Source organism: Corythoichthys intestinalis, chromosome 2, assembly GCF_030265065.1.
Source record: "Corythoichthys intestinalis isolate RoL2023-P3 chromosome 2, ASM3026506v1, whole genome shotgun sequence".
Taxonomy (NCBI): Eukaryota; Metazoa; Chordata; class Actinopteri; order Syngnathiformes; family Syngnathidae; genus Corythoichthys; species Corythoichthys intestinalis.
The window spans coordinates 47,578,712-47,605,494 of NC_080396.1; the positions used below are offsets into that span (position 1 = coordinate 47,578,712).

Sequence of the window (26,783 nt, forward strand, 5' to 3'; positions counted from 1 at the left end):
TTTGGCTGATTAAAGTCTTGAAAAACTTTTCTATTTATAAGAGTCCAAAATTCTGAATAGCCATGTTAGTCATAAAATTAAATGATTTCAAAGCTTCGTTTATCGCTAGACTCGCATGTAATACGAGCAAACAAACTACAATATATGAAATGCTAAAGTGTGCAAGTGTTTGTGACCGAATGCGAAACATACATGTAATAGTTATTGAACACAAAATCGCTTTTATTTGAAAGGTAAAAATGCTATTTTATAAACTTTTGTTTAAAGCAGTCTAAGAGAAATAATGGTAACTCACTATGAGGCTTGACCTGCTAAGTCTCTTTGAAGAGTGTACTAGCAACTGGAGCTTAGGTTGGATACCAAATGGATCCATAACAGCTTTCCTTGCACCTGAACCTGCTTTAACTACAGTTGGCTTTCTCCTGTAACTCAGCAGGTGGCAGCAGTCAGTATGTGACGTAGTTTGCTGGAAACATGCCTCTTTTCCCACCCAATTGCCCCTCCCACCAGTCGTACTGGCTCTCGGTCTTGGTAATAATGGTGATGCGGTCGCCAGGCTGGAAGCTAAGGTCTCCAGGCTGTTGGCCTGTAAATGGGTGCACTGCAGTGACCACCAGGGTTTCACTGGCTCCGTCCGCTGGCACGCCTCCTTTTGGAGATAAAAAGAAGTGTTAACTCAGGTCCCAGTAGTATGTATACATTGAGAAATAAGTACCAGGATACTTCTAGGTAAACTGGAACAAAAACATGTGCAGATAGATATCCCTCGTTTTTGTTGTTGTTGTTTTTTAATTCATTGACTAAAACCGAAAATTGCAAAATCTCAATGTAAATTATGGCCAGCGTTCCCTCCTTCTTCCTAGAAATTAATTTTATTTAACATCTAACAAATTGTAACGACAGCATGGAGAAGGTTAAAACCACCATTCAAGCCATTTACCCTTTTTTCTCAAATACCGGTACTCCGCCTTACTCAAAATGACAAGGCAGGTTAGTTTATTAGTAGTGCCACCAGAGAAATCTCAGCCGTTCATCACTTGTAAGTGTGACTGTGGTTAAAATAACTACACTAGTATTAGTAGTTCTATACTACTGTATTTACATTTGATACAGATGCTTAAGTCAAGATCAATTGTGCTCTTTCAACCATAGGACGGGTTGAAACTGATGAATTCCTTGCGTTTCCAACATACAGCACAGGTAGTCCCCGGGTACGACAAACCTGGCTTACGAAAACTTTACGACGCCGGAGTCTTGTCCGCCATTCTGTCTCTAGTCTAGTCCCCCCCCCCCCCGGTCACGTAAACAGTACTTCGTTCTTGCCATGTCAGGATCCCACCTGGGTTTTCATGCTGCTGCTTCCCCCCGGCACGGACTCTTCTGGGGAGTCCCGATCAGTTTTTTTTCAGTTCGGGCGGCGGGCTTGCGTTAAGAAGGGACGCTAGCGACCTGAGCGGCCATGATATCACCCTTCTCTCGCCTTCCTACTCTTCCACAGCGCCCTTTTCTCTCAGCAAGGTGACTCACTCGCAAGCAAAGCCCAAATATATATTTACAGTATATATTTTTTAAAGCCTGAGTAGTCATTCAATATAACGGCATTTAACACAACGTACTTCAAAGTATTATATTTTTGCCCATCTTATTAATATGATGTATAATTAATGTATGATGTATAAATGTATATATAAATGATGTATAATATAAGACTGTTTTTGGACAGTTATTTTTAAGGTTCAGGGGGTATCTTGGGGTACTATAAGGGTGAATTCTGACTTGCGCTGAAATTCCGGTTACATCTCCAGCCTAGGAACGGAACCGTTCATAACCCAGGGACTACCTTTACTGGCCTAATAAAGATGAATCTCATTCTCATATGCCATACGCACAAGGGGGTGCTGCAGCATAAAAGCACACCACTGAAGATCAACTCACTTGAAGTTTCAGATTTGTAGATGGAGATACTTGGGTATAGTGACTTTTTTCCTACTGCACCTGCACACAGTAATTTTGCTCCGGTTACGGTGATGATCAAGTCATTACACTAAGATGTGAATGTCTTCGTGCTTCAGATGTTGAACACGAAGTGTGCTTCCATATGGAGGTCAATGTGATGGATATGGACTTGAGTTGTGGTGCAGTTGTGTTGGGAGTTTTACCAAGATTATCTGGGTTCTCATAAGCGCTGACTGCTCCCCGTGCCGTAGGAGCTGGAGGTCTGCCAGGAGGACGCGATGACTGAAAACAGAAAAATAGGAAAATGTCCCTTGATGTTTGCTTTGACTCGAGTTCTGCTCCAAAGGCGTGTTTCTTGAGTACAAACATGTTTTACTGTCCGTCAAGCGACACCACTTTTGAACATATGTATTATTATTAAATTATTATATTTGAACATGTATCATATGGGATTTTTTATTATGTACCCTACGGTTCAAAAGTTTTGTCGTCGCTTGGACCCCAAACCTTTGAAGGGTATATTCTGCAGGCTTTTTTTTTTTTTTTTAAACAGAAATTTGTCCTAAACTAAACACTGGTCCATCTGACAAAGTATGTAGTACCTCATACTCAATGGTGGAGAAATAATTTTATAATTTTAGTAATGATTATTTTTGACTAAGTGATGCAAATCAAGCATGAGTCTCCAATTCTGTCCGATAGTTTCTATAATTACAACGTGCAGTTAGTGGGCATCGCCTATAACCTGAATATCTGTGACACGCTACTTTTTTTAAAATTACCTTTGTGATGACAGGCTTGCGACTAAAGTCTGTATCTTGGCCTTCTGTGTATGCATTCAACATATGATAAAGACTGTCGCACTCCTGTGGTGGCTCCACGTCGCCATTCAAAATGCCAGACGCTCGCAATTCCCGCGAGTAGAACCTTTAAATTCAAACCAAAAGCAGTACTGGAGGTCAAATAAAACACAGACTAAAGGTGGTGGTTGTTATGCTGTCCTACTTGCGGTTTGTTTCTTTGCGTTCAATCAGGTACGAGCCTTCCAGAGACAAGCCGGCAAACAACCCTCTGGACTTGCAGTAGGTGTAGACGGCAGCCATTTTGCGAAGAGTAACATCTGCCTCAACGTTCCTGACACAAAAAAAACGTCACGCTATGATTGAAGTTCATTTAAAAAAAAACGTCCCGGCCAACACAGATGTGTACACAGGGTTAAAGTGGTTCTACAAACGACACCTGTAAATTGAAATTTGGGTGTTCGCAAAAACAATTTGCAATATATTATGTTTTGTCATTTTAGAAAAGTGTACAAATGTAAAAACAATTATCGTAGTGGCCTCGAATCAAAGTTGTCAGTCCAATCTTGGATTTGGCATTGCAAATCATTCTTAAAATCTTTTAACTAAAAAGGATGCCAACCAAGCCTGTCGCGATAAATTTTAGTGGCCGATAAATTCTCTCATAAATTACTGGATATGCGATATTATTGCGCCCCCCCCCCCCCCCCCCCCAATTTTTTTTTCTTACCAGCTTACAATAACACAGTAAGAATACAGTATATATTAATAATACTAAGTAATATTAAGTACACCCATTTAAACGCAATAAATGTTTACTCTTAAATTCAAAAATACTGTTTAAGAAATCACAACTAAAAACAATAGACCATGCCTCTTTTGAGTAAAAGACAACAATATCAATACCGCACAGAAACAAATAAAATGTCTTTTTCAAGAAAAAATAAAATTGCACTTGAGCATTTAGGCACAGAGGTATAAAGTTGTAGTAACACAAACAATTGCACTTCAACAACAGAAAAATACATTAAGTAGTAGTATCAAAAATTTGGCTTCACTAAGGCTAGATTCATACTGCAGGTCTTAATGCACAAATCCAATTTTTTGTCATGTCTGTTTTTTTGGCATGCCCGTTCACTGCTTTTGTCCAGGGAACCCGTTCAAGTATCACGCATGCGCACTAATTCGCAGTCCGAGAGTCAGCAAAGTGACCCGCATCAAAACAAATTACACATGCTAGCTGTATGTCATTCCAGGGTGATCATATTTTGATTTCCAAAAAGATGACACAAATAACAGACATTAATAATCCCCATTCAGTCTTTTATTCGGACTTTATATGGACTGATAGAACGCCTACACGCATGCACATCAGCCTCAACTTGTGTGCGTGACATGACGTGTGTGTGTGTCAATTTGCCCCGTCTCGGCCATGTAAGCATTACTGAAATATTGCTCATTCGGCGCATAGAATGAAATCGAAAATTGTCAGGCTTATCCTTTTCTTCATTTATTTTTTTATGACTGTGGTCAAGCCCGCTTCTGCATAAAAGGCTGGGGGCGGGATTCAATTAGCTTCGGCTTCTCCCGTCTGCCCTTTTCTTTTCGGGTTTGCCTAAGGGAAAATAATTTCAAAAAGCAGAGTTCAAGCTACAAGCTAATGCACAACTACATCGCTCCAGTCCTGCCTGCCGCTTTCGCTTTGCTGACGTCATTGCTGCATGAATTCCCGTTCGGGGGACTTGAAAGTTCAGACTGTCAGCCACATTCTGGAAAATTGTGGCCCAGATCGGATTTAGACCACATACGAAAGTGACCTGGATCGGATTTGAAATGGTCCACTTCTATGCGACTTGTCACGTTCAGGCCGTCAAGTTAAAGCTTCACTTGAGTCGGAAAAACACGAAAAAATCGGATTCGTGCATTAAGACCTGCAGAAAGTGTCAAACAACATTAAACAGAGATAAAACGGTCTCATTTCTTCAGCAATGTAGCGGACTACACTTTCCGTGAGGGAATGCCATTTTGCGGGATCTCGTTTGTATTTCTCAAATCAAGCGGTTACCTCTGTAATTGTCGATTGCCGTGACGAGGAAGGCTCCGCTTTTGCGATGCGCTTTTCTTACCAAGCAGAGAAAACTAAAAAGGGTGATAGTGTTTCAAATGAGCAAGTAGATTTGTTGTGTTGGCCCTTTTTGTTGAAACAAGTGCACTCGGTCCCGCATCTCCCCATTGAATGATGGTCACGCAAACTCAAATGTATAAAACAAACATACCCAGAAGTCAATAAAACAGAGTGAATCCTCATCACAGCACATTACACTGTTGGTAACAAGGCAGCCGAACTTTTAACAGCACATCCGCTGCACATCTGCCGCACGGGCGCGCACGCACACACGTACGTACTGTATGCACGCACGCACGTGAGGCGATAAATCGCAGCGGGAAAATTACCGCCTTCATTTTCATTTACCGTGCGATAAATGGAATTATTGCATATCGCGACAGGCTTAATGCCAACTTCAACTTTCGTGTCAACTTCCGGAAGCTAGGCAACGTCCGTTACAAGCAGTCACTAACCATGAGCAATCTAACACCGGGCCTTCAACTAAATATACAGTATCTTCTGCATCACAGCTTTAGTCTAACCATCAACCATCAGGAGAATTATGTACAAGCTAGTGTGCAAAAACAAAAATAAAAATTGTACATTGTGTACCAAATTGCTTTTTTGCCGTGCACCACCATGCGTCATCCATTACATAAACAACAATGGAGCAATTTTTATTAATTAATAATTTCAACAATCTCGCAACTAGCCTTTGTGGCGTTCTCTTTCGACTCTCGGGCTCTTGCGAAATACTGCTGCTGTGAAATTAAACTAGTTTCAAGTTGCTTCAATTTCTCGCTGCATATCTTCCCTGTAATCTTGTCGTACATGTCAGCGTGCCTTGTTTGGTAATATTGCCTCACATTGAACTCTCTAAAAACAGCGACAGTCTCTTTGCAAATGAGGCAGACACAGTTGTTGCGTATTTTAGTGAAGAAATAGTCCAATTTCCACCCATCCTTGAAGCGTTGGCCGTCGCAGTCAACTTTTTTTTTGCAGATTGTCGCCATTTTAGAAAATGGAAGTAATGGGTCACACAGGGTAATGTTGCTTAGAGTGCTGCTGCCTTTTAGTGGGTAAATAAGCAGCAGCGTTTAGTGTGTTAGCTACTTCATATGCTGGTAGCAGTACTGCTGACCAATTTATTAAGTCTGTGTGCGGGCCAGACGTTATTGATTTTATGATAGAGGCTGGGGGCCGGATGAAATTTGACCACGGGCCGCATTTGGCCCCCGTGCCAGACTTTGGACATGTCTGCTCTATGTTTTTGTATTACCACATGAGCCATGATCTCAGGAAAATGTTTGCAACATCCTTACAACTCATTTGACTTTTTCCACATTCTTTTGCACCCGCATTAGAAACATACACCTTTTCATAAAAAGGCATCCACCTCATGACAGACCTAAACATGTCAAAGTGATTACACTCATGTGGTTTTGTTTCTGTGTTGGAAATAATGTTGTCACTTTTGAAAAAATCGTTATGAGAACTGTTGGAAAAATTGCTAAATACCGACCGTGTTCTCAGGGGACCGATTCGATCACAAGTGGACTGTTCTGGTTGTCTTAGAAGATTTGTTCTTAGAGATGTTTCGCCTCTCATCTCAGCAACCTTTATCCGTTCATGCCCAGTTAGGAAGGACAGCTCTAGCCAAGCATGGGTGATTTGATGGAAAAATAACCATTTCGTCTTTCAAGTTAAAGGAATGCTCCCAAACCGCAATTGGGCCTGCAACTTATTAGACATGAAGGTAGATAAAATACAGATAAATTAATGGAAGCAACGCTCGTCATTTGGCACCAACATCGAATTTAAATTGATTCCCCAATGCTATAAAACAGGTCATGAATATTTACTAGGTTTAAAAATCTTCAAATCCTTTCCATGCCATCTAGAGTGCAAATGGAAGTTCTGTTTATCTGCCAACAGAACTATGAGAGGGTGATGGACCCTAAAGGCATGAGAGCTAGTTTACATTTGTATTGTTTGGAACTAGCAGGTAATCACTGAAAAAAAACAACTTTGCTGCTAGTACGAGACACACTGAGTGACAATCATATCAAAATTATTTAAAAAGCAAAAAACAGAACAGCATCACAACACACACAAACATCTACTTCATACAACCAACCTGCCCACCGGACCCACAGCAACTGTAAAGTTTCCACCCAGTGTCAAGTTCCCACCCTTTGTGAACGCATCAATGGCTCGCCGATGATTTAAGACTATAACCAGGTCAGACACCTAAGAGAGATAAAGCAGTGTACAATGTGTTAAAGTTGGCTTCAAACTTCAAAACGAATGTACCATTTTAGTGAAACCATGCAAGCCACTCACCTCCACACCAATTTCAAAGCCGCCACCAAGGCCAGCAATGCCAATTGCAGAAGGAGCCGACCAACCTTTGTAAAGATGCATTAACAACCAGTCATTTTCACACTGCATTGTAAATTGGTAAATCAGAGAGAAAACAGTGTTGGGATTTCCTTTCAAACAGAACACGCTTAACCACATTCACATATCAGTTGTAAATTTCCCTATTATTAAGGGATCTGGATGCCTCAGCAAAAATTTGGTCTACTGATACCGCCAAACCAGTGTTTTGGCCTGATGACAGCAGGTAGGAAAGAAACACTTGAACATTGATCACTCACGTCTGTCACCCAGCCTGGCGATGACAATTCCGCTGCCTCCTCTTGCAGTGATCACGAAGCCAGCCTTCACCACGGAGATGATGGCGAGCCCCTCAGCCGACGCGATTACATTGGCTGCACGCGCAACAAGAATACAAAAAAACTACTTAATTTCAAACAAATTTAAATGGAAGTGACAACTCTACTTGACGGTGTTGCGAGGAACCACATACCTGGAATGAGTTTGTCCAGCCCATTACCAGATGAGATTTCAGTGAATCCTCTCAGGATCTTGGTGGCTTTCTTGACCTCAGACCACAAGTCAGATGGCATTAGACTGTTCACTGCATAAAAAGGCATAGCTGTTATTAGCTACAAACAGTAACAGGTTAAGGATTGAGGCCATGTTGCAAATGGTGGCTTTTGCAAGGTCATCCACAGTATATGCAGTTAAAATTAACCTCAAATGCGAAATGGCAACACATAGGCTGTATTGGCACCATGGAAAAAGTGCTTAGAAAATAGATTTCGTTCCACTGAAATGGATCTACATGACCGCTGCATTATAATATACATACGTTGCTAACTAGTACCAAAAAAAAAAGTTCTACTCACGGTTTCCAGTCATTTTTTAGTAATTAGCGTTTTTGTGTCGGTCTTTTTTTTCCCCGTGGCGCAGTGATATTGATACGGCGGAGTCGTATCGTCAGTGTGTGAAGCCATTTTAGGTCACGTGCACCAATAGGAGACGAGGATTGTTGCTATGGGTTTGGAAAACAAACAACATGGCGGCGACCGTGTCAAGCTACGACACGAGCGAAGATGAACAAAAGATAAGAAAACCGCATTCGAAATGTAGTCAAAAGGCATGGAAACGATGCTATATGCATCTCTCATCTGTCCAAGGGCGAAAAAGGGCAGGAATTTGGCCGAAACGGCATGCAACTTGCTAAGCCTTCGTGGCTACGTCAGACAATGGCTTTCTCTCCAGGCTCCGTCGAAAGATCCTGCTGAAAATGCGTCGACTGGGATTTTTAACGACATTGACTCCAGGTAAGCCACACACACGCCTTTTGTTGTGAATAACTATGGGAGTTGGGGGGCTTCTGGTCAGATCACATATGAAGTTAAGACTTGCAATGTGAGTTCTGGGCTGTAGCGGTCATTATTATGATGTTAGATTGTTAACTTTGAGCAAAAAGTTTAGCTTGACAGATAACATAGGTTTTTCATAGCATTTAGTTTGTTTAAACTGTAGTTCCAAAAACCTATTTGATAATATTATTCAGGAAAAAATGGCAGAATAGACAAGCCTAGATAATTTGAATTGGAAGATTATGTAAATATGATATACATGAAACAGTTCACACATGGTTTATGTGTGTGTGCGTGTTTTTCAGAACTGAAACACCCTTCACTGACAGCTACAACTTCTTCTATGGGACCGTCGTCCATTAAAAGATTAGAGTTGACCAGGATCTGCTGCGAATGGACAAGCTTGTGGAAATATGGCTTTATTGGGACCATGGAAAAAGTGCTTAGAAAATGGATTTCATTCCACTACGCTGGATCTAGGCGTTCAAAGCATTTTTTCTAAGCCATTACCCTTCTAACTTAGTCACCAGCCAGAAATGTATTTTGATGTGAATACACAAAAATACAGATCTAGTGTTGCTGTTTTTGCTTGTTTTAAGTGTTATATTAATTCTGGCAACACAAAATCTTTATCAAATGTCATAAACACATCTACCAAACATTTGAAACAAGTATTGGTGCCTTAGTATACACATAGGTGAATTCATGTAAATGAAATCAAATGAAATGAAATCAAATGCAAATGTAGCTAATTTCTTGAAGGAAACACTTCAACATTAATGATTTGCACCCAGCACAATGAAATATATATTGAATTAAGCTAAAGGCTTATGTATCATATATTAAAAATATCACAACCTACTATGCAATGAAATATATAAAATAAAAAATGCACACCATGATCATAAATGGCTGAAAATCAACTGAATTGCTACCACACCCTCCTAAATGTGAATCATGGCAAAAATGGAATAAGACAAAAAATTATAGGGTGATCAAAAAATAATGTGCCAAAATCATAAGGTGATACTTAAAAAATAAAAGACATCACAAAAGAAGTGATGGACACGTGTTGAAGATAACTTCCAAGTTTTATTTCATGTTTCACAAGTGCTCAAATGTGAGCACACCCAGCAGCACGGAGAAAATCAAGCCACGATGAGAATTCCTCTCAAACTTGTGCATGTCGCAGTTATTGTCTTGATTGCAACTGTTGTTCGATATTTCACATCATCAGTACTTGCTGGACGTGTTGGTATGTTAAAGACAAAGTTCATTATCCATCTTTATGGCACATAACGTATGTCATACACTAAGTGTATGTTCCACCACTTCCAGCAAATATTGATGACATGAAAGATTGAATAACAGACGATATCAACGCGGGAGGGAGGAATTCTCATGTCAACTTGGATGTTGTCCATGCTGCTGGTGATGGCCATATTTGAATACTATGAAAACATGAAATTGAACATAGTTACTTCCTACATCTGTCCAAGGTGGAGTTTTTTTTTTTTTTTTTTTATGTTTTTTGTTTTTGACATGGCATTACGATTTTGGCACAGCCTTATTTAACCACACTGTATATACACAAAAGGTTGGAATCATTCAAGTATGGTACTGTTGGTACACAACATTTATTTAAACATGGAAGTGTCTCATACTATAAAAATACACATACAAATATTGAAAAACGAATTTAAAAAAAATATATATAGAAATAAAAAATAGTAAAACTGATACATGACAACATTACTCCTCAAAATCGCTTTCATCAAAGTCTTCTGTTTCTTTGGAAACATTCTCGCATGCTTGGCACCAATATAAATCAGTACAAGAAAGTTTTGCAGACATATGGGAACATCTTCCCGTGTCACAATTGGTTGCCTTTCAACTACAGTTGACTACTTGCAAAACAGTATCAGGGGCAGGATTTTTAGTCATCCATGTCACTGCCAACTGCCCATCCTCAATGTCCCACCCATTCCCAATGGGTGAAGGGGCACACATTTTACCTGTCAGACAACGTTTCATGATTGCTGCTTGATAGTTTGCTGTCCTGCAATGTTGGTACAGAGCATCAGTTTTTGGGGGAATAGAATGTTCTGGCAAGATTGACGAGGCCATACAGAAAAATCTGCATTTGGCATCATTTTTGGAATATAACTGGCCAAACAGGTGGCACACGTATTTCCACAACGTGTTAAATGTTTGTAGGTCAAGTTTAAAACTGCTGCCCAGCTTTGCAAACCCAGTCAGGTACTCTTTTTTTATGACGTGCAAAAGAATTTTTTTCCCCCCTTTGCCATGAAAGGCACAAGCAGAGTCACAACCTGTGAATGTATGGATGCCAATGAGTGCTAAACACACACTAGTGCCAGGAGCTGCAGAGACCTCAGAGACGTCAGTCCTCGTTCTGTTGCCTCCTGTGAAAAAATGCAATTTACACTGTAAATCTATCTGCAGACTTACAGCAATCACTGCCACGTCAGTATCAGGGCTTTTATTGACTACAGCTTGATGTTCTTGAGCCAGAAGGTTTATTTAACCATCGTCACCCATAACAGGTATGCAATAAAAAGTTCTACTGGATTCACTTTCTATACACTGTACATACATTTTATAACAAAGTAGTATTGATATCTGGGCTAAAAAATGGCATCGTTACAACACTAGTTTAAATAAGATTTTTGTGAGCATAGGTTAATAACAATTAACCTTGTAGCAAAGGCGTGCGTGTGGCTTACCTGTAGTGAATGTCGTTAAAAATCCCAGTCGACGCATTTTCAGCAATATCCTTCGACGGAGCCTGGGGATAAAGCCATTGTCTGACGCAACCACGCGGCTCTGCACGTTTTTTCCAAATTCCTGCCCTTTTTCGCCCTTGGACAGTTGAGAGATGCATATAGCATCGTTTCGATGCCTTTTGACTAAATTTCGAATGCGGTTTTCTTATCTTTTGTTCATCTTCGCTCGTGTCGTAGTTTGACACGGTCGCCGCCATGTTGTTTGTTTTCCAAACCCATAGCAACAATCCTCGTCTCCTATTGGTGCACGTGACCTAAAATGGCTTCACACACTGACGATACGACTCCGCCGTATCAATATCACTGCGCCACGGGGGAAAAAAAGACCGACATAAAAATGCTAATTACTAAAAAATGACTGGAAACCGTGAGTAGAACTTTTTTTGGGGTACTAATTAGCAACGTATGTAAATTACAATGCAGAGGTTATGTAGATCCACTTTAGTGGAACGAACCAACACAATTTTCGCTCAGCCAATACAGCCTAACATTTAAATGAAGGATTAGTTACATTTCTTGCCATACTATAGATAAGCTGCATGGTGACAGCAGAACATTCCAAATTAAATCCCTAACATGAGTTCCAGATAATTGCACTGCCGCAACAGTTGGAATGTTGGCAGACTGGCTGAGCAGGATGTTTACAGTTCCAATTAGGGGTGTGAAAAAATATCGAAATGGTGATATATCGTGATACTATGTATCCCAAAAGGTTATTGATATGCTCCTGCCAAGAATTGAGATATCAATTTAAAAAGGTGTCAATGTCTAAAAAATTCAGATTCCCGATTTTCAGGGCATTAACAGGTCACTTGCTGTTCATTTTAGGGCATTTACAGTTCATTTGCTGTTGAGTTTGAGTCACTGCCTAGTCATTTGGGTGATTCCCAGGTAACTTCCTGTTCGGTACCGCAAAATAAACAGGAAGTGACCAGTAAAATACCCCAAAATCAACAGGAAGTGAAAATCAACAGGTAAATGACCTTATATGGTCCAAAATTACCTCATTGCCTGGCATTGGCTGCCACTGAAAGCCATAGACATTCAATCCGTTTTCAGTGTTCAAATGGAATGGACGTCTACTAGTGATAAACTCATTCCAATTCACAGCATAAGCTTGTTTTTCTGTTTATTACTTGCTTGTAGAATAGCCTAGAATGATTTTCTGACCAATGTATCGATTAGGGCTGCAGCTATCGAATATTTTAGTAATCGAGTACTCGACTGAAAATTCTATCGATTAATCGAGTAATCGGATAAAACAAATATATTTTTAGGTGAAGAGCAATTATAAATATACATGAGAAAACAAGACATTTCATCTAATCTTGAACCATTTTCAGTCAATCAATGTCTTTTTTTTCGATGTATATTGTTGAAAACAGCCAACAATTGCATCTCAGATGTAACTAGAATAAAAAAAAAGACTAATTCACTGCTTTCACTCAAAAAACTTTTTAGATCTTATTTAAAAAAAAAAAAAATATATATATATATATATATATATACATATATATCTTACCTAAAAATGCCGTTACGCTTGATAACACACATCACTTAAAAGTTAGGATTTTTCCCCCACGTGTTTCAATTGAATTTCTATTTGTGTCAAGCCATTTATAAGTTCTAGTTAAGTTTTAAGTTAGTCTAAACTGTAAGTCCTGATAGGATTTTGAGTTTTTGCAGTGTTCAAAATAAATGTATGATACAGGCTGTATTGGAGCACATTAGGGACTAGTGCTACTTGGTGTTTTATCCAGCAATGACTACCGAGCTAAAATTGATAGTTTGCATTATTAAGTTTTTATTTTACACCCTCATCACTCCACAATGCTATGTTATGTTAAAGCCTGTATGTAAGACACGTTAGCCACGCATCGACAGTGGTCATTATTAATAGAAAACTAGCCCTCCGCAGGGCTAACGTTACGTGAGCTAGGAGCGACAGTAACGTTAATCTTATTTATTAGCGCTCTTTATTAGCGCTTAGCGCTCTACTGCTTTAAGATGGTGGCTGTTTACTAACGCTGCCCAGACGCGGCCTAGTCTGTCATTTCGCATCTAGTTCAACATACATGTGATCTCTATGAGACGCATCAGACGCTACCTGCTACCAACGTAGCATCGTGCAGGCTAGTATTTAGCAACGTCGGCGTCATTTGTAGCGGCTGTCGGCTGCAGTAAGTTTTTTTTTCTCCCCCCTTCTTCCTCTCCGCATGTGACATTAGCGCGTTGTCCCACATTAAAAGTAGTCCGAGCAAAACGTGATGCCTAGAGCTGTCAAAATAAACGATTACTCGAGGTGAATAAAATTACTAGGATCAGTTTTTAAACTCGAGTTACTCGAGTTGCTCGAGTATTTGTTTCAGCTCTAGAATCGATCATCCTTGTATCGGCATACCGTCAGATCATTGTTATCATGAGCTTTGTATCGCAAATCGTATCGTATCGTGAGGTACCAAGAGGTTCCCACTCCTAGTTCCAATAGTACCCAGTCGGTGCTAAATAACTACACTTACAGTCCAACAGGACAGTTTCTGGCTGGGTCTATGTAACAGCTCTAGTGTTTCCATTATTGTATGGTTCGAACCTGACAGCCCATTGCTCTGTGGACGTTTAATGTAATGGAAACAAACTGTTTATTCTAGAAGAGTGCTGTCAAACTATTTTTGTCACTGACCACAACGATGCCATGTTTCTTCATTCGTATATAATCAATCATCCCGTCGTGTTTTAACACAAGCACATCAATTGTCCCCTGCCTTTCATTGTGTTCTTGACAGTGACTCAACTATTGTTTACAAACAAGAGCAAACAGTGCCACCGTGAGGCCAACGAGCTTATCAGGCCCAAACAACTCAGAGACCAGACCTGATACATTAGTTACTATCACAGAAACTTATTTGAAGTGGCCGAAGAAGTAAAACAAAATACAAATTAACCGATTTAGTTAAACTCAATGAAAGCCAAGTATGAGTAACCTGATACTTATGCCAAAGAGCGACATTTAACACAAACATTCAGTAAAACGTCAAACATTGCAAACTAGGAAGTCTAGCTCACGGAAAAATGGAAACAGCGTTATAGACGTTTTGGAAGTCCAAATAATTATTTAGTGGTCTACGTTCATGTTCATGATTAATAGAAACTCCTTATGGGATCAATGGGTTTGTCAAGTTGTGTTGTTTATAAAACACACCTTGGCGGCATTTGCTGTTTGTTTAGTTATACTTTTCGTAAAAACCACAATGCGACATAAAAAAAAAAAACACCCAAATAGAAAATGCCGAGGTATAGACTTTACAAACTTACTTTTCAACAGCGTCTTGTACTGGTCAGCTTCGCCTGCGACAAACGTGTATCTTCACTTCCGCATCACCTGTCGCACAATCGACTCACTCGCCAGCCAATTACAAGTGAGCTTGAGAGTCACATGATAGATGTTCACAGCTGATGAGGAAAATAATGAGAGGTTGCTAGCACATCCGCGTCTTTCCAACATGTTCCTGTTGACTAATAAGGTCAAAGAAGTCTCTTTCAAAATTATTCATAGATGCTGTCCTGCCAACCACTACATGAAAAAATTTAAGAGGGACATACAAACTGTTCCTTCTGTGGAAATCATTCAGAGACAGTTCCATAGGTGGAGTTTGACTTTTGGGGCAGGGGGGACACAATATGTTGATGACCCCAAAACTTAGTGTCAGCAATAAAATTAATTTACAAGAATATTTATAATAATAAGTTGAAAATGAGCGTTTTTTGTTTCCCATCATTCTTGAGGGGGATTCTAAAGTCAGGCTGCTTAGGTTATACTTTTCGCCAAGATCGTCATCCATTGAATATGGTACGCCTGCCGGTGTCGTGCCAATGTAGTTACCCCTGTCTGGGTGGAGCCACTGCACTGCACTGATTTGCTTTTATTTCTGTGTTTTGGTAATGTAGTTATCGATGAGGTTTTAAAAAATGGCACCTCCATCAAAAAAAAAATAAAAAATTCTGTAGTATACTGTAACATATGGAGGATACTGAACGTTAAAAAAGGCAATGTTTCACCATAAGCGGATTTTAATGGGGTAGGCCCCTCCTGTTGGCCGAAAAGTGTCATTGCATGAAAATGACTTTCCTATATATATAAAAGTTGTAAAGCAATAAAACTGCAACAAAAATGAATGAAACGAACAACAAAATACATTTTTATAATGGGTCAATTTTTTTTTTTCGAAGATCATGTGACTAGCACCTTGGACGGTCATTTGCCTTGCATATAATTGAAAAAAAAAAATTAGGGAAGGGCAATTTTATTTTTCAAATTATTTTTTCCTTTGATTGAAAATATGTTTTTTGATTGAAGCAACTTTTTGGGGATTGAATGATTTAGAGACAAATGTCCTACCCATAACTTGGCCTGAACACAAAAAGGATTGCTTCAATCAAAGAAAACTTTAGCAAAGAAAAATTAAGTGTTCAAATGCAAATTTTTCAATCTCAAATATTTTTTGGCATTCATAAACGTTTTCTATCTTTTTTTTTTTTTTTTTAACTGAAGTGATTTTTCTTTTTGAAAATATATATATTTTTGAAGCAACTTATTTTTTGATTGAATAATAAAGACAAAAGCATCCTAGCCAAAATGTGGCCCAAAAACAAATTAACATTACTTCAATCAAAAAAGTTGGTTCAATCAAAAAAACTTGACTATAATCCCCCCCAAAAAAAAGAAAAAAAAAAAAAAATCAATCAATCAAAGAAAAAATAGCTTTCACATGCATTATTTTGAGTTTCAAATTTATTTTTGCATTTTTTTTTTATTGCAACATCTTTTTTTTTTTTTTAATTGAAGCTACTTTTTTTTGATTGCATAATAAAGACACCAGTCTACCTCCATATGGCTCCGCCCAAGGGATACAATTTTTGACTGGGGTAACTACATTGGCACGACACCGGCGGGCGTACCATATTCAATGGATGACAATCTTGGCTAAAAGTATTGCCTAAGCAGCCTGATTTAGAATTCCCCTCAAGAATGATCATAAACAAAAAACGCTCATTGTCAACTTATTATTATAGATATTCTTGTAAGTTAATTTTATTGCTGACACTGCGTTTCGGGGTCATCAACATGTTGTGCCCCCCCTGCCCCAAAAGTCAAACTCGTAGGATGACCAATGACTGTTAATACTATAATTCAAGTCCTGTATGGAGTTCCTCCAGTTTCAAAATATATAATTGTGGTTCTTTTCTAGCTTCAATTAATTGTTTAAGTCAACAACCATCATAACTAATGTGTGTGCGTGCACTCCCACGGCCAGGAGACACAATTTTTGACGGTGGTAACTACATTGGAAAGACACCGGTGGTGGCTCTGTTGTACAGTTAGCATCTTGGTGGGGCAAATTGAAACTCCGCTCACCATTTTGAGGTTGGTCACTAGAGTTTCATGGTCCACATTTTCAATCATTGGTTCTTGCTCAGTAGTAAAATTACGTATATCCATCTAACCTTTTCAGTCCTTGGGTTGTTTTGGCTAAACAAAGCAAATGACCGTCTTAGGTGCTAGTCACATAATCTGTTCGAAAAATAATTTTGACCAGATATTAAAACATCTTTTTTTGTTCATTTCATTCATATTTGTTGTTTCATTGCATTACAACTTTTATAGACAATATTTTACCAGAAAATTCTGAATTTTAAAATCATATACTGTATAGGAAAGTCAATTACATGCAATGACACTTTTCGGCCACCTGGGGGAGAGGGGGGGGGCTGCACAGTTCAGCACCTTTTTTGGACCTGTTTTTTCATTAAATTTTGGAAAGATTTTTGCAAGTTCATTGACAGGAATCTACATGTGAACCTCAAACTCAAGTGGGAAAATGTCATTTTTTGTTTCTATCATACACTCAGGAGTGAAAATGTTTTTATTACTAATCTACTCATTTTGTTATCAAAATTCTACCTCCACAAATGTAAATTTAGCAAGCTGTTACCGTCTTTCTCTCACTTTTATAATGAAACTGTATGCTACTTAAATCTGTTAAAAAAGTCAAATAATCTGAAGGCCGTGAAAATAATTAATGTTTGTGAAAAGCTAAAACTTTTTTTGTGAATAATTGTTTACTGTATTGCTGTTTTTTTATTGCTGTGTGAAACATTAAAACTGTTCAGACTATCCGGGCACTTAGACTTCCATTCTCTGTGTCAAACAGCTGAACAGGACAGCTTTAAAAAATAAAAATAAATAAATAAATAATAATAATAATTTGTGGTGTCAACAACAATCGATGTGGTGATGCATCCCGATGCGGGGCATGGACGATTCGATTCGATGCGGGCAACAAGCCGAATCGATTCAGCGCATTTTAAAATATATAAGTACGTTCAAAAATCTTCCCTGCGCAATTCCGGTGATGCAACGGATTTGGTTTCCCCATGTGTATTATTATTCTCATGTTTCATTTTTTACACACCGCATAACTCTGGTTAAGTTTCCCACCAACCTGGTAGAAGCCAAAATGTCTCCAGATGTCTTAGGTGCATCAATAATCTTTTTCGCTCCCTCTTTCTCCGCTTCAGCCATTGTTATGCTGTGTCCTATCTCTTAGAGGTTAGATCTTGGGCCCAAAATGTTAAGCATTCACGTTCGGGTCGGGTCGGGTCGCCGCGCCGGACTAATGAATTATTTTTTAAAAATGGGATGGCAGGCTCTCTGTATTGTGCATTTGCTTGTGCACGCACATGAAGCAGTGGCGCCGCCCGCTTTTTCTTCTTCTCCTCCGCTGTGGCGCTTGTGATTCGTTACGAAAGACACTTTTATTTATGCACACAAAAGCAACACAAATGTGATCCTTTTTAATCTTCTCCTATGTGTGTCTGCAAAATCGCATGTTTTTTTTTTTTTTATATTAAACTTTCCCAGCGTTATTTCGTTGTGTAAATGATTTTATAATAATCATAAAAATATGTAGACTATTTAAACATTAAGAAAACTTGCGTTTTTTCTGCCAACTTGAAGAAATGAAAATAAATTGCTGCTGCTGCGTTTTTTTTTTTCACGTCACTCCAAGCCGAGTCAGGCTTCAATACCAGCGGGCCGTGTCGGGTCGGGATGGATTTTTAAAATTTATTTATTTATTTTCCCTTCAGGCATAAACCCAAAAAGAAAAGGGCTAACGGGAGAAGCCGAAGCTTATTGAAACCCGTCCCCAGTATAGCATATAGGACGCAGAAAATATAGAATATCAATTTTTGACATTCAGATTTCGTAATGATTACCTGTCTCAAATCTTCCATTTCTTCAGTCTTGTCAGTCTTCTCTCCTCTTTTCTGTGCATTAGGCCCGATCTAACCTCTACTATCTCTCTGCTCTCTCGATTGCAAAAAACTGATATTTCCTCATGTTGAAACAGATTGTTATAGCTGCTAAAATGCTGCTGCACTTCATTTTAATTCATTATTTTGTATTGTTATGTGGTAGTTACTGATTGCATTTCTAAGTTGATTGCACATATATAGTGGGCTAGGCCTACATTTTACTTTTGTTCTACAATGCAATTTAGTTGATGTTTTGTTTGCAACTGAACTGATCCCTGGATTGATATTGCGATGAAGATGCTGCTGCACTACAATATTTTCTTTGTCGTTTTCTTTAATATTTACTTGAATAGTTTTATTGATGGGTCGTTGTGACTAAAATACAGTGACTGTTTTTACTGATTTTGCACAGGAGTTCAGATGTTGCACTGTGTGAAAGGCTGCTACTGTGTGTAAAAAAAAAAAAAAAAGCCCTGGTCTCATTCAAAGCACTAATTAAATGCTGTGATCAGTTTATTTAAAAAAAAAAAAAAAAAAAAAAAAAAAAAAAATATATATATATATATATATATATATATATATATATATATATATATATATATGAAAGTATTTTTATTTGATTTCAACCAGGAGTGACACAAGAGCCAATAAAAAGTTGTTTAATGTCTGACCACTTGTGTTGCCTCATGATTCACGAAAAATTCATTAGTCTGGCGCGGCGACCCGACCCGAACGTGAATGCTCAACATTTTGGGCCCAAGATCTAACCTCTAAGAGATAGGACATAACATAACAATGGCTGAAGCGGAGAAAGAGGGAGTGAGAAAGATTATTGATGCACCTAAGACATCTGGAGACATTTTGGCTTCTACCAGGTTGGTGGGAAACTTAACCAGAGTTATGCGGTGTGTAAAAAATGAAACATGAGAATAATAATACAAATGGGGAAACCAAATCCGTTGCATCACCGGAATTGCGCAGGGAAGATTTTTGAACGTACTTATATATTTTAAAATGCGCTGAATCGATGCGGCTTGTTGCCCGCATCGAATCGAATCGTCCATCGCCGCATCGATTATTGTTGACACCACTAGTTGCTCTGCTTGAAAGCAGTGATGGAAAAAACATTACAAATATTATTCAAATAGGGCACCTGAGGTGTTCTTTTAGCAAGGGCGTAGGTTTGGTCTCAAAATTGGTTGGGACGGTTTAACCGTTGTGTTAGCAAAAATATATATAACGCATCATACAAATTTTACAAAAATTGTAAAAGTATTTTAAGCGTGATAACTAAGTTATTTCTGATTTTTTTTTTTTTTTACTTTCAATCACTCAAAATGTTCAGTGACATCAGAGCTATCTATTCACATATAGTTTTTATTTTTTATTTGTACTTTTTTGCCCTCTATTGACAATAAAAGCAGTACTGTGCTATGACCAAAACTAACTATGTTGGATATATATGTATAAAACAAAACTGAATTGGAAAGTTTCATATACACATTTAGAGCCCTGAAAAGGTCAAAGAGTTATAGCAACGGAATTTTTTTTATCCATGCCCATTTTTGGCGATGGCCGTTTTTGTGTATAATACCCCTAAACATACATTGTTCTACAATAATTGTAAATGTTTTGAGGTGCAATAACTAAGTCATTTCTGAATATTTTTTTTACATTCAACCACTCAAAATGATTCAGTGGCCTCAGAGCTATCCATACATATACAGTTTGTTTTTTTTTAATTTGTATTTTTTGCCCTCTATGGACAATAAAAGCAGTACTGTGCTATGACCAAAACAAACTACGCTGCTCACATTAATATGTATATAACATGAATTGGAGAATTTCATATCACACAATTAGAGCCTTGAAAAGGTCAATGAGTTATAGCAATATATATTTTTTAATGCATGCCTAATTTTGGCGATGGCCATTTTTGTGTATAATACCCCTAAACACGCAATTTTTACAATAATTGTAAATGTTTTGAGGTGTGCTAACTAAGTCATTTATGAATATTTTTTTCTTTCAACCACTCAAAATGTTCACTGGAGTTACAGCTATCCATACACTATAACATTGAAAAGGAAAGTCACAACAACTATGAAGAATTTATAACAGAATCTATATAAAGCAATAATCCACCACCAAATACTGAAGAAGAACAAACAACACTTTGGAAAAAGAACAACAACACTTTTCAGAACAAGAACAACGAACACTTCAAAACAAGAACAAAGAACTTTTCAGAACTTTTTTTTTCTCCAGCAGTTTATGCAGATGCTCCTCGTGTGTTTGCGCGGCAAATCGGGGTAACACGCTTTTCACATGCATTGGATGCAATGAGTTTGTCTGTGCAGAGGCCACATTGTTTCCGCTTGGGCGAAACATCAGATGACATCATGACAAGACAGCTTTGATAAACACTTTGTGACAAAGACAAAACTTGTGCTTACCTGGTCCAAGTGGTCCACTGCTCCCCTACATTTATTGTAATCTAATTAGGGCCCGAGCACTAAGCGTGCGAAGGCCCTATTGTTTTGCAAAGGATTATTATTTATTGGTTTATTGATTTATTGATTTTTTTTTCAGGCCAAATGAAAACGGCCAATTTGGAGGCCTGAACATGCACGAAAAGTCACCAAAATTTGCACATACATGCGGAAAATTGTAAATTTCGAAAATTTTGCAACGTTGCAAAAAAATGTAACAAAATGGCTCAGTGGCGCCCCCTTGAAATTTTAAAATTGGCCTATAACATTAGGGTCTGTCAGCGTAGAGCAATGAAATTTGGGGAGTCTATACCTTGTCCAAAACTGCTCCAAAAAAGCATTTACACTCATATTCTAAACCCAACAGGAAATCGGTTATTTTGGATCGAATATGAAATTTTTATCGATTTACAGGGTGTACATTGGAGACCTTTTCGCCGAGGGAGTTAGTTGGATCATCTTCAAAATTGGTGAGACTGTTCAGGAGACATATAAGATCTTGAGTTTTTAAAATGGTGCGTTTTAATTCACGGGTCTGACCTGGGCGTGGTCCCAAAGTCGGCCATTTTTTCGGCAAAATGACAAATTCAGTAAATGACTAATAGTTCCTTGACACAACGTTCAATCTTTTTCATATCTGGCATGTATGTGCGGTATCCCACCCTTAACACGAGTGCATTGAAATATTACCCATTAGGCCTAGCGCCCCCTAATGAGAACAGGAAATGCCTTTTTTTACATGACAGGTTCCTCCGCCAAGGGAAAAAAATCTGTTGACCTCAAACCTGCATCAGGGGAGCCTTAAGACCTGTGTTCAGGTGCCTGATGAAAAATATTGAGGTTTCGTTGAAGTGGATGGGTCCAAACAGGAAAGTGAAAATGACCGTCAACAATTTGTCTCGCAAAAAACTTTGAACAGTCATAACTCAGCAGATATACAACATTTCTGCGCCAAACTTCCTGTGCTTGTTGAGAGTCATACCCTGAAGGGTCTTGTAAGGGTCATTTGCATCAACTCTACAGTGCCAACTAGTGGCGCCAGAAAGGAGTTTTAAAAAAGGCCTTTCCTATTGGGTTTTTTCAACGTAAAGCAATGAAATTTGGGGAGTCCATACCTTATGCAAAACTGTTCCAAAAAGTCTCTTGCACCCATTTTCCAAATCAAACAGAAAATCGGGTATTTTGGATAGAATGTGAAATTTTTATCCATTTGTAGTATAGTTTACATTTGGAGGCCTAAACATGCACGAAAATTCACCAAATTTTGCACATACATGTGGCTTTGCATGGATTTCGATAATCTTGCGGCATTACAAAAAAATGTAACAAAATGGCTCAGTGGCGCCCCCTTGAATTTTTCAAAAAGGCTTTTCCTATTAGGTTTTTTTAACGTAGAGTAATGAAATTTGGGGAGTCGATACCTTGTGCAAAACTGCTCCAAAAAGTCTCTTGAACCTATATTCCAAACCCAACAGAAAATCGGGTATTTTGGATCGAATGTGAAATTTTTATCAATTAACAGGGTGCACATTTGAGACCTTGTCACAGAGGGAGTTAGTTGGATCATCTTCAAAATTGGTAAGACTATTCAGGAGACATAGGAGATCTAAAATTTTCAAAATGGTGCGTTTTTATTCATGGGTCTGACCTGGGCGTGGTGCCAAAGTTGGCCATTTTTTTTTGGGCAAAATGACAAATTCAGTAAAAGACTAATAGCTCCTTGACACAACATTCAGTCTTTTTCATATCTGGCATGTATGTGCGGGATCCCACCCTTAACACGAGTGCATTGAAACATTACCCATTAGGCCTAGCGCCCCCTAGTGGGAACAGGAAATGCCTTTTTTTACTAAATAGAGTCCTCCTCCAAGGAAAAAAATATATTCACCTGAAACCTGCATCAGGGGAGCCATAAGACATGTGTTCAGGTGCCTGATGAAAAATACTGAGGTTTGGTTGAAGCAGAAGAGTCCAACAGGAGAAGTGAAAATGACTGAAGCCATTTCGTCTCACCACAAGTTTTGAACAGTCATAACTTCTGCAACATATCTGCGCCAAACATCTCGTGCTTGTTGAGTCATACTCTGAAGGGTCTTGTAGGGGTCATTTGCATCAACCCTACAGCGCCAACTAGTGGCAATAGAAAGTCACTCATTTTTCTAATATATGTCCAGTTCTTTTCAGGTTGGTCATTGTAGTTTCAAGACCTTTTGAAATACTTATTTTACGGCCCATGTCCACATGTCTCTGTTGCCGTGACAACCCTTTATTCGCTCCTTTTTTGTAGTACTCTCTCCAATAGGGGTTTTTATCTCTTAGGTGTGTGAATGTAAAGAGGCGACTTTCGAGCATGTTAGGTTCTAATGAGATGATTAGAGAGGACGATCTTCCGCCACCCTGACCTGCACACTGTCCGAGTTGCGCTAGCTTGCGAGGGCCCGTTCAGTCCTGCTTGCAGGCCTAGTGTCATTTTGGGTTTTCTTTTGCCCCCGTCCTCCACTTTAGGGTCCTTGTGTGCTGTGCTGAGCACCAGCACATTTTTCCCTTTTTTGGGGACGTGAGACACCAAAGCCATGTGCTCCACAAATCTGAAATCGGCGACAGTTTGCTTGCATGTTACCGCTGTGGTCTAAGCACCTTATCATGGAACCGGAGCATTCGGTTGATCTCCATTAACCTTCGATGAGCAATTGCGTCGGGGAACATCGAACGGCAGAACACTGGTCTTGACGCCCCACAAGCTGCTCGTCGCTTCATGCCTGGAGCGGTACATTCCAGCCAGGATCAGTAGCCCGATATACGCCCGCAGCTCTTGGGGCGTGAGGGGAGACCAGTTCTTGAGCGATTGGAGCCCTTGGAGGTTGGTCATTGCGACTATTTTCGAGACGATCTCCTCGTCCACAAACAACGCAAACGCCGTCTCCGGACTGCTCATCCTTGCTACTGCATTAAACGTGGGGCCAGGTGGGGGTATTCGAGCAAGGACGTGATGTCCAGCCACTTCGTTGGTTGGATGCCATACGACTTTTGTTTTTCGAGTTCCATACGTATGATCGGCGCTGCCCGATGGATCCGACCTGACTATTTCTGCTGCGTCATCCTGACGCTCCCTAGGATGACGCTGCGACCTTCTCTTCTCCCAATCGGAGCTTGACCAATCGCGGGCTAATACATTCAAATTCACACACGCGGCGGACCAATCATAGTTGAGATTCAAAACGTAATTTTTGAAATCCGAGCCAATCTCTATGCAGAACACCCGTTTGAAATAAAGACGCATGCGTATTGCGTAGGCGTACAAAATACATCGTTCAGATTCAAACCTTTGTTTTCAAAAACTACTATACAATTGCGATATTTGAACATAAATTATATGAACATACTTATATACATACTTTTTACCTGGACTATGATTAATGTATGATTATTTGAAAAAATGTCCGCGTAGGCTGCAAAAAAAAAAAAAAAAAATTAAAAAAAATACATTTTAAATAAATACAGGTCATCAGCAAATTTAATGTGCATTTGAGAGGAAAAACAGACCAGCACATTCAGCAAGTAAAAATAGGTAAATGTAAGTCTTAACATAATGAAAAGATTTCACTTAATGGTAGGATCAATTCTATCCTTGCAGCATTTTGGGAAGACACAATTACACAAAATAACCTATATAACTGGACTTATTATTATATGCAAATGAGGTTGCTTAAAAGTTAGTGGGGACAATTTGAGCATCCTGAAAAATTGGCAGTGTTATGTCCCTACCGTCCCTATGCAAACCTATGCGCTTGTCTATTGGTATGCTGTCTTACTTAAAAGGACAAATAGTACATGGGCCTTAATAAAGATGCATATCAAGGATACGGAATAAATGCTCAAATGGCTTTATTGTTTTGAACCCTCTTTAAAGGACAGCTCCTAACTACAGAGAGCTTGTGACATAACAGCTATGATTATGCACCTGAGGTCATAACGCTTTGTGAAATGTCAAGTTAGCTGAATAATACAAGTCAGAATGGTCTTTGAAAATATTGCTCATGCTCAAATATGAAGCTTTAAAAAAAAGGGCAGAAAATTCTTAACCGGGAAAAGGAATAAGACAGGAAATTGTGCCTCGTGAGCAAGCTACTGCTTTGAGGACACTTGGCAAAGAGGTTCTAACAGGATTAGCAAACAAGCCCACGGTGCATGGTTGTCTTTATTTATTTATTTATTTTTGGTAACACCACTTACCACATCAAAAAGTACTAAAATCTCGTAAGGATTAATAGCATCGTGATCAACGTTAAAATGAGTAGAAAACAATTCTTAAAAATGAAATACAGTACAAGTGTATTGTATTCCAGTGTTAAATATATCCGCATTGTACTTTCCCAGTATTTTCCCTGAGTTTTTGTGTTCTCTCTCTTCTAGTCTATCCATTGATAGTAATAATCAAGTCCTGCTATGTCTAACATATCTTTATTAGGACGTTCTTGTCCTCAGAGGTCTCCCTGTAGTCACAGCTGTGTCAGTCCCTTGAGCTTTTACAAACACCACTGTCACTTGTATTTGGTGATCCGCCAATTTTATTTTCCATTAATGGTGTACGGAAACCAGCTATCAATTCGGCTCACTTTGAGTGAAGGATGGAGTACACCCTGAACTGATCTCCTGTAAAACTCACATTCATTCTTCTGGACAATTTTGAATGTTAACATGCATTCACTCTTTTATGCACAAATTCTGACTTTTAAAGTACAATAAATCTCTGAATTCTTTTTAATAACATTATTATGCTGTTGCTAATCAATGATGAGTATTTCTTACCGTGAATGCAACTTCTGGTGCTGCATAGTTTTGCTGATGGCTTTGTAGTCTGGTTGATACTTTGTGAGCTTCATGGAGGCGTTGAGAAACTTAGGTTGTGTCTCTTTTCACTTTTACAAAGTCGCACCACAAATCCTCTGTTTTTCCTCATCATGCACGGGGAAGCCCATCAATGCTCACCGAAACAAATTTATCTATGAGTAGATTTTTTTCTTTAGAGAACTCAGTGAGGGACTTGAATAAATCCTCCCTTCTTGTTGTCCCTATCATAGTCAATACCTTGCAATCACGCTGAACTGGGATTAATAGCTTACGTCTGTTGACTCATCCAAAGCAAGAGAAAAAAACGGTGCCGCATGTATGTCTTTCACTTGCATTGCTTCAATTTGATTTGACATCATGATGGTACGATCGTGAACAGTTTTTGCTGACAGAGGCATGTCTTTTGTCAGTTAAATTATCTTTATCCGAAAAGTCGTCGAAAACTCTCCACAAAGGCAAGTTCCTCTGTCCATTCCTGCTTAAAAGTATGATACTCCTGGTCTTTTTTCCTTTTAGCCATTTCTCAAAAGGGTTTCTAAAATAAGCTTACAACGCTGAAAATGAAACTGAAAATGAGGGACGTTTACTTCCTGATCTCACGCACATGGCCGCTATTTTCAACAGCAAAATACAGCAACCCCACTTGAACAGTGTCTCTGCCTCATTTGCGTTGCCTATGCGTTTGGATAGATAAACTGATAGATAAATAGATAGACACAAAG

At 38.9% G+C, this 26,783-nt stretch overlaps 1 protein-coding gene across 1 annotated transcript; it reads right to left on the reverse strand.

Moving 5' to 3' along the window:
- Positions 1 to 201: 201 nt before the first annotated feature.
- Positions 202 to 26,242, reverse strand: sh3yl1 (SH3 and SYLF domain containing 1). Its single transcript, XM_057830611.1, has 11 exons — positions 26,020 to 26,242; positions 14,717 to 14,854; positions 7,736 to 7,846; positions 7,524 to 7,637; positions 7,207 to 7,271; positions 7,001 to 7,113; positions 2,962 to 3,090; positions 2,739 to 2,883; positions 2,160 to 2,238; positions 1,936 to 1,995; positions 202 to 649 (listed from the first exon to the last, which is right to left on the reverse strand). Coding segments are annotated over exons 2-11 (1,020 nt in total). The 5' UTR covers positions 14,718 to 14,854; positions 26,020 to 26,242; the 3' UTR covers positions 202 to 446.
- Positions 26,243 to 26,783: the final 541 nt, after the last annotated feature.